The following is a 9,097-nucleotide window of genomic DNA, read 5'->3' as shown; positions in this document are numbered from 1 at the left end:
AGCTCAGATCTGTTCGTGAAGTTCCCTCTGTTTCAGCCATTATCGGAGGAATTCCTTGGTGACAGTGGCTCGCCCTCCATCAGAGAGCATCGATTCAGAGACTTCATACTTCAGATCTGCAAAATTTCGAGCTTGGCAGATTCATTCTTCACCAGCTTTTCCGGGAAGATTTTCTTCGGTGCTGGAGAAGTCTGAACTGAGTTAAGTGGACGAGAGCTTCTTCTTCATTCATGTTCCTTGTGTGACGGCAAGGAAAGACTCATTAGAAGAGTAGATTTGGGTAGAGATGGTTTAGATTTAAATTCTGCAATTTATTGTTTCTGCATTTTGTTCCTTTCATGTTCTGGTTTTGTTGATTTACTGTTTAGCAAACCCCAGTTCTATTCTAACTTGTTTAACATTCCTATCCTGATTTCTAATTTGATTTGAATTTTACTTGGAATTCTTTGTTAGGTTTCAATAAGTTAGAGGTAGTTTCAATTAATGAATTTCGGAAACTCTTATTTGATTCATTGGATTTTGTTGTGGTTGTTAACATGTTGAAATTGTGGATACTTAACTTGAGATGTTGATTATGCTTCTCTGTTCAAGGTAATGCAAGAAAGCATTTGAATTAAATGGTTGTATCTAGTGAGAATGAGGATTGGATGATACTTTGGCTTTACAAGGCTGTTTGAAATCTTAAGTATACTTGTTAATTGTTAATTTTGTTCTCTGAATTAGAATTGTGATGGTTGCAGTGAAACTTTAATGATAAATTCTTACTTGAGATTTCGATTGTTACTTGAATAATATGTTAATGATCAAATGTGAGATTGGATGGTTTACTAGTTGAAGAATTTGAGTCATTGATGATAGATTGGTGCTAGTTTGATGAAATGAAGATGATGATGTTTTGAGGAAGTCAACCTTGTTTAAATTCTATTCTAGAGATGGCTGAACCTATCTTGTGGAGAAAACAATTTGATTTGAATCAATTCTAGAATTCACACACATTTACTAGTTAACCTTGGAAAAAATACGACTTGGGACTCGTTGCTACAACGCTTATTTTAATTTTAATGAGTTTCAATCTTAATTAATTTGATGAGCCAAGTGACATGAAAATGGCTAACACCAGGCATGCTCTAGAGACAGCCACTTTCACACTTAACTGAGTTCCATCCAAGGTCGTCATAAAGACACCATATACGATATGGACAGAGAGGAGTCCCAATATGTCTTTTATGAAGATTTGGGGTCGTGAGGCTTACGTTCGACGATAAGTATCTGATAAACTAGGACCCAAATCAGATAAGTGCTACTTTGTTGGATATCTCAAGAAAATAAAGGGATATTACTTTTATAATCTCACACATTGCAAGGTGTTTGTTGTCAAAACTGGTATATTTCTAGAAAGGGAATTGAATTCTAGAAAAACTAGTGGGAGTGAAATTGATCTTGAAGAAGTTCAAGATACTAGCACTGACACTGTAATGGAAATTGAATAGGTACCACAAGATGTTGTGGATCAGGATCTTGTTACACCACAAGAAGTTGTGGAACAACAACCTGTTCAAGTAGCATAAGCTCTACGTAGATCTGATAGGATCCGTCGTCAACCTGAGAGATATTCATTTCTCTTGTCTGACCACAGTGATGTAGAACTTATTGGTCTTGATGAGCCCACTTTGAATCCCTTTGCCATTATCAAAAACTAAGGTTCGATCATTGGATGCTTCCCGCACCAACATGAGAGTCGCATATCCCAACTCCATAAGGATGGACTTTTGGACTCATTTGATTTTGAATCATATGAGGTATGCGAATCTTGTCTTCGAGGCAAGATGACAAAGACTCCATTTAGTGGACATGGCAAAAGGGCTAATGATCTGTTAGAACTCATACAAACTGATGTATGTGGCCCTTTCAGAATAGCAACTAGAGAAGGCTATAATTACTTCATTACCTTCACTAATGATTTCAGTAGATACGGCTATGTGTATCTGCTGAGACATAAGTCAGAATCCTTTGAAAAGTTCAAAGAATTCAAGAATGAAGTACAAAACCAACTTGATAAGAGTATTAAGATGCTTGGATCAGATCGAGGTGGGGAATACCTTAGCCAAGAGTTTCATGACCATCTCGTTGAGTGTGTGATAATATCTCAACTCACTCCACCTGGAACACGACAATGGAATGGTGTATCAGAAAAGTAGAACCGTACTTTATTAGATATAGTACGATCGATGATGAGTCATACAGATCTTCCTACTTCCTTCTGGGGCATGCTCTAGAGACAGCCACTTTCACACTTAACCGAGTTCCATCCAAGGCCGTCATAAAGACACCATATACGATATAGACAGGGAGGAGTCCCAATATGTCTTTTATGAAGATTTGGGGTTGTGAGGCTTACGTTCGACGATAAGTCTCTGATAAACTAGGACCCAAATCAGATAAGTGCTACTTTGTTGGATATCCCAAGAAAACAAAGGGATATTACTTCTATAACCCCACACATGGCAAGGTGTTTGTTGCCAAAATTGGTGTATTTCTAAAAGGGAATTGATTGTTGGTGCAACCTTAGGTCAAGGTTGACCTGGTTGACCTGACTCGAGTTGACCTGACTTGAGTTGTGTTTTGATGTTTGACGATGTTTGACAAGAAGAGAGTTGTATTCTTGATTTTTGACAAGAATAGGTGTTTGGGAGATTGTAGGTGCAACCTTAGGTCAAGGTTGACCTGGTTGACCTGATTCGGGAAAAGTCCAAGTAGGTAGCTTGGCACGCGGAAAGTCCAAGTATGGAGACTTGGCACAGGGAAAGTCCAAACAGGGAGTTTGGCACGGGGAAAAGTCCTGGTAAGTGAAGCCAGGCAGTCGGAGAAGTCCTGGTGAGTGAAGCCAGGCAGTCGGGAAATCCTGGTGAGTGAAGCCAGGTGAAAATCCTAGTGAGTGAAGCTAGGTGAAGGTGAAAGTCCTGGTGAGTGAAGCCAGGCATTCGAGAAAGTCCTAGTGAGTGAAGCCAGGCAAGGGAAAGTCCTGGTGAGTGAAGTCAGGCAGATTGGAAATCCTAGTGAGTGAAGCCAGGTGAAAACCCTAGTGAGTGAAGCTAGGTGAAAGTCCTGGTGAGTTAAGCCGGGCAAGGGAAAATCCAGATAGATCAAGGGTGATCGGACATCTGGTGTTGGGAAGTCTAAGTAGATCAAGGGAGTGATCGGATACTTGGCACGAAGAGGAAAGTCCAAGTGGGTCAAAGGGATTGACCGGACACTTGGTGGGGAGTCTTAGCAGGTCAAGGGAGTGACCGGATGTTAAGCATGATGTACCAATAGGTCAAGGTTGACCAGATATTGGTTTGGAAGGTTTGGGACTTGGTTTGGGCAAAAACCAAGCTCTGGATCGGTCTGCAGACCGATCCAGTGATATGTTTGTGTATCTGATCGGTCTGGTGACCGATCAGATAACAAACAGAAGGCGATCATGGTTCTGTGGGCTTACTAATCGGTCTGGGGACCGATCAGCATGGAGCCTGATCGGTCCCCGGGACCGATCAGGGACGCTACCACCTGAGGTGGGATCGGTCCGGGGACCGATCAGATTCCACACAGAGAGTTGGACAACTCTCTGTGAAGCCTTCTGATCGGTCTGGGGACCGATCAGCACAGGGCCTGATCGGTCCCCACGACCGATCAGGCAAGCCCCAGACCGATCAGGGTGAAGCCTGATCGGTCTGGATCTAGCCGTTGTGAGTGACAACGGCTAGGTTCTGCGTCTTCTGTCTTCGTTGCAGGTTCTTCGCAGGTATAAATCTAGGTGAAGGGCTGCTGCTGAGTGCTGCTTCTTTTATTAGAACTTCTGTTCTGGTGCTCTAGAGCTTCTGCTCTTACCTGCTATCAGAGCTTTGCTGAGCTCCTCGCTGCTGAAGCTTCGCATGAGCTTCTCGACTGGATTCTCGTCAGCTGCTGCTAGTGTGAGGTTGCTGCTTCTTCACTCCAGTCAACAAGAAAGGCAAGCAAGTGTTTCATATTGTCTTTTGCTTTCTTGTATCTGTTGTACTCCTTTCTTGTTGTTGCAAGTATTGTGGCGAGGTTTCTCCACCCACAAGGAGTAGTTATTAGCCGGTTCTCCGGGGACTCATCCACCGACGGATTGGTAGGCTTCGTCCACCTTACGGACACGCCGAGGAGTAGGAGTATCATCTCCGAACCTCGTTACATCGACGCGTTGAGGTTTGATCTTCTTGTTTTCGTTTCTTGTGTTTATTTCCGCTGCGCTAACCTAATTCGTAGGAAGAAACGAGAATTTGGGGTCGGCTATTCACACCCCCCCTCTCTAGCCGCGATCATGGATCCTAACATTGATTTCTAGAAAAATTAGTGGGAGTGAAATCGATTTTGAAGAAGTTCAAGATACTAGCACTGACACTGTGATGGAAATTGAATAGGTACCACAAGATGTTGTGGAACAGGATCTTGTTACACCACAAGAAGTTGTGGAACAACAACCTGTTCAAGTAGCACAAGCTCTACGCAGATCTGATAGGATCCGTCATCAACCTGAGAGATATTCATTTCTCTTGTCTGACCACGGTGATGTAGAGCTTATTGGTCTTGATAAGCCCACTTTGAATTCCTTTGCCATTATCAAAAACTAAGGTTCGATCATCGGATGCTTCCCGCACCAACATGAGAGTCGCATATCCCAACTCCATAAGGATGGATTTTTGGACTCATTTGATTTTGAATCATATGAGGTATGCGAATCTTGTCTTCGAGGCAAGATGACAAAGACTCCATTTAGTGGACATGGCAAAAGGGCTAATGATCTGTTAGAACTCATACATACTGATGTATGTGGCCCTTTCAGAATAGCAACTAGAGAAGGCTATAATTACTTCATTACATTCACTGATGATTTCAGTAGATACAGCTATGTGTATCTGATGAGACATAAGTCAGAATCCATTGAAAAGTTCAAAGAATTTAAGAATAAAGTACAAAATCAACTTGGTAAGAGTATTAAGATGCTTGGATCAGATCGAGGTGGGGAATACCTTAGCCAAGAGTTTCATGACCATCTCGTTGAGTGTGGGATAATATCTCAACTCACTCCACCTGGAACACCACAATGGAATGGAGTATCAAAAAAGAGAAACCGTAATTTATTAGATATGGTACGATCGATGATGAGTTATACTGATCTTCCTACTTCCTTTTGGGGCATGCTCTAGAGACAGCCACTTTCACACTTAACCGAGTTCTATCCAAGGCCGTCATAAAGACACCATATACGATATGGACAGAGAGGAGTCCCAATATGTCTTTTATGAAGATTTGGGATTGTGAGGCTTACGTTCGACGATAAGTTTCTGATAAACTAGGACCCAAATCAGATAAGTGCTACTTTGTTGGATATCCCAAGAAAATAAAGGGATATTACTTCTATAATCCCACACATGGCAAGGTGTTTGTTGCCAAAACTGGTGTATTTCTAGAAAGGGAATTGATTTCTAGAAAAACTAGTGGGAGTGAAATCGATCTTGAAGAAGTTCAAGATACTAGCACTGACACTGTGATGGAAATTGAATAGGTACCATAAGATGTTGTGGATCAGGATCTTGTTACACCACAAGAAGTTGTGGAACAACAACTTGTTCAAGTAGCACAAGCTCTACGCAGATCTGATAGGATCCATCGTCAACTTGAGAGATATTCATTTCTCTTGTCTGACCACAGATCGTTCACCGATATACCTTGAATCGATCGGCTGATCGATTAAGGTGGATTCTGTGCTTCGCACAGAACCTTACTGATTGATCGGCCGATCGATTGACTTCCCTTCAATCGATCGGTTGATCAATTCAGAGACATTCTGCCTCACAGTTATGTCTGAATCGATTTACAAATCAATTTCTGACAGTGAGCTTAACACACATCCAATCTTTTGACTTGCAAGAGCTTCTCTTGCCAAGAATCTGGTTCCCAACCTTCTTGGACTTCTCTTGCCTTGCATCTGGTCTTCTGACCTGCAAGAACTTCCTTTTGCCAAGAATTTAGTCCTCGACCTTCTTGGACTTCTCTTGCATCTAGTCTTCCGACCTGCAAGAAACTCCTCCTGCAAACTCACAATGCATGTTAAATCCAACGTATTAACCTAAACTTAAATAATTGTCAATACATTGAAACTTCCAGGGCATGATTGCACCAACAATCTCCCCCTTTTTGATGTTTGACAATCTATTTATGTTTAGGCTAATTTTCAACATATCATAATAATACAATGATAAATAATGATTGCAACTACGCTGAAAATCATCTGAATTAAGCATAAGCAGTAAGCAAGTAAACTTGAATTTCAATTTAAATTTGATTAAGCATGAACTTCAACATATATCTCCCCCTTTGTCAAATATCAAAAAAACAAACTCCCCCTCAAAATCTACACTAAACAAAACACAATCTGTCCAAGGGGTACTCCCCCTAAAACACACAGATATCAACATAATATAACAACGGTGATCGTAGAAACAAAATAAAAGGTAGAACAAGTAGCATAGCATATATCTAAAATAAAATAGAGTTCACAGAGGGACTCCATAACAACCATCCACATAACGGACAATAACACGTCAGAAAGGGACATAAAACTCAATAAGATCATCGCCCAAAGGAGGGGGATCAGTAGCAGCAGGAGGAGCAGACGTAGTAGCTGGAGCAGGAACTGCCGCAGAGTCAGCACCAGCAGCATCCTCAGCATGGGGAACAGGAGCTGTGGATGGAACAGACTGAGATGGATGACCCGTCACCCAGGAGCTCACTAAATCCACTAATGTATCCATAGTCGCCTGCATCAAAGTCTGTCGATGGACCATGGTATCCATCGTGGAATGCAGGTCGGCTACCTCCATGGTCAGCTCCTCCAGGCGAGTGTCGACAGTCTCCTCGAATGTCGGAGAAGCTGGCTGGGGGATATCCTCCTCAACATCATCCGCCGTAGGAACCAATGCCTGTGCATCCCCCTTGCAGCGAGCCCTGGGTCCCTCACCAAAAGCACGTCCATCGCATCATCGAACTCCCGCTGGACCACCAACTAAGCCCGTCTTCGTGAAGGAACGGGAAGAAATCCGAGAATAAGCAACAGTCATGGGCTCCAGCCGTCCCTGGGAGACATCTATCTTCATGGACTCTAGCCAGCCTGTGATAAGATGCCCGAAAGGCATGTGGACCGTCTGTTGCACTGGCTAGGTAAAATGAATGATGAAATGAAAAATGTTCAGAGCGATGTTGATGTCAAGGGAATGACGAATGACATATAGGGCAAACATATAAAGGGGTCGCAGAGCGGCTAATGCACGAGAAACAATGGGAAAAAGGGAGTTAATGATCACCTTAAACAAGGCCGCGTTCTCGGCCGATAACTCAAGCGAAGAAAATTTAGTGATTTGAGCATTTGGCTCATCCGGACGAGGACGACCAAAAAGGAATTGATGCATGGATGCAATGCTGAGATGCTCAAAAGGTGGAGGCAACTCATCAGGAAGAGTGGGATAAAAAGCAAAGTCATTGTTGGATGGTAGACAGCCGAGAAAAGATCGAAGAATCTCATAGGAGAAGTCCAAGCTCCGTTTCGCAACGCAAGTGCGATAATTTACACCATCAGAAGTGTGCAAATTATTATAGAATTCGGAGACAAGACTTACATTGACATCCCTCTCACAGGTTAACAATGAGTCAAGTTTATAGTGCTTGAACCGGTTATAGGTATCAAAACAAGACGTCCTATAGTATTAAAAATCAACAGACCTAAGGGTTATGAGTTTGAAGGTGTGTTTGCTAAAGGCTTGCTGCATAGCAGTATTAGGGAATCTCGGATCAGTAGGAGGTTGAGGACGTGATGGAGGTACGGACGATCCTTCGCCCGATTCATGAACTTTTTGTTTCTTTCTGTGTGATAGGAAATGAAAAATAACAAGAGGTGGCACACGATTTTGCAGGGCAACAGAAAAATGCAAGGAAGGATATGCAAAAATGCAAGGACAGTGCAGACAATGCAATGCATGAGGGATAATGCAAAACAATACACAAAAGCACACAAGACATAAGTGGATTAGTTCAAGTATAGGAGCAAGAACCAAAGAAAAATGAGAAAGAAGTAAAGACAGTACTTAGGGTTTTGAGTTCGCATTGTGTGCGAGCGACGCGGAGAAGAAGAAAAGGGGCTGCCCTGGTCGTCGAGAGAGGAAAAAGGAAGCGGGAGGAAGGTTGAAGAGCGCCCTTCGTCGGAGAAAACCGCTGGAGAGAACGGTCGATGCAAGCGGGAGAATCGCCGGGAAAGTCGCCTAAACGCTAGGGCACGGAAAGAGTCAGGAGAGACAAGAGATGGAGTGAGAGAAAACCTAGGTGAATCGGGATTTAAGATGGGTTTTAAATCCCCAATTGATCGACCGATCGATTGAGAGCAGGTGAATCGATCAGTCGATCGATTCACGAAGCTTCTGTGAAAATTGGGATATGTGTCTCAATCGATCCAATGATCAATTCAAACGGGATGAATCGATCCATTAATCGATTAAAATGCCTTCTGTGAAAATCGAAAGAGCGTCCCAATCGATCCATCGATCGATTGACCCTCTCTGAATCGATCCATTGATCGATTCACCTTCTCTGAATCGATCCATTGATCGATTCAGATGCCTTCTGAAGTGAAATGCGAGACTCCCAATCAATCTACCGATCGATTGGGAAGTCTGATATTACTGCACTTTTGAAAAGCTTTTCAGATCCAAGTTTTGGAAATGCATAAATAATTGTACACTCTTCTAAAAATCACGAAACTTTGTGTAGACACTATATATGTCTCATATTATCAACGAAAAATAAAGTTTAACAAAAATTAACTCATCTTAGTGAAGACTTACACAAAATCGAAGGTTGTGGAAATCTTCAATAATTTGAGTAAGTCCTTATCTAATTGTTCAATGATATCTTGTATCCAATCACACATGTCAACCAGGATTTTAAAAACAAGTTTTATACATATTGTAATTTTAAAATTTCCAATCATAATCGTAGGGCAAAGTGCACATGATTTGTACACTTGCTTTCCCTATGATTG

At 42.2% G+C, this 9,097-nt stretch overlaps 1 protein-coding gene across 1 annotated transcript in view; it reads right to left on the bottom strand.

The window, feature by feature from the left end:
- Nucleotides 1-6,611: 6,611 nt before the first annotated feature.
- Nucleotides 6,612-9,097, bottom strand: part of LOC122048625 — a 31,208-nt gene continuing 28,722 nt past the window's right edge. Inside the window, exon 10 of the mRNA XM_042610170.1 lies at nucleotides 6,612-7,014. Within this exon, the coding sequence (XP_042466104.1) occupies nucleotides 6,612-7,014 (403 nt within the window). The remainder of the gene's footprint in view (nucleotides 7,015-9,097) is intronic.

Source organism: Zingiber officinale, chromosome 2B, assembly GCF_018446385.1.
Source record: "Zingiber officinale cultivar Zhangliang chromosome 2B, Zo_v1.1, whole genome shotgun sequence".
In the NCBI taxonomy this organism is placed as follows: domain Eukaryota; kingdom Viridiplantae; phylum Streptophyta; class Magnoliopsida; order Zingiberales; family Zingiberaceae; genus Zingiber; species Zingiber officinale.
This window is presented reverse-complemented; position numbering and strand designations above follow the sequence as displayed.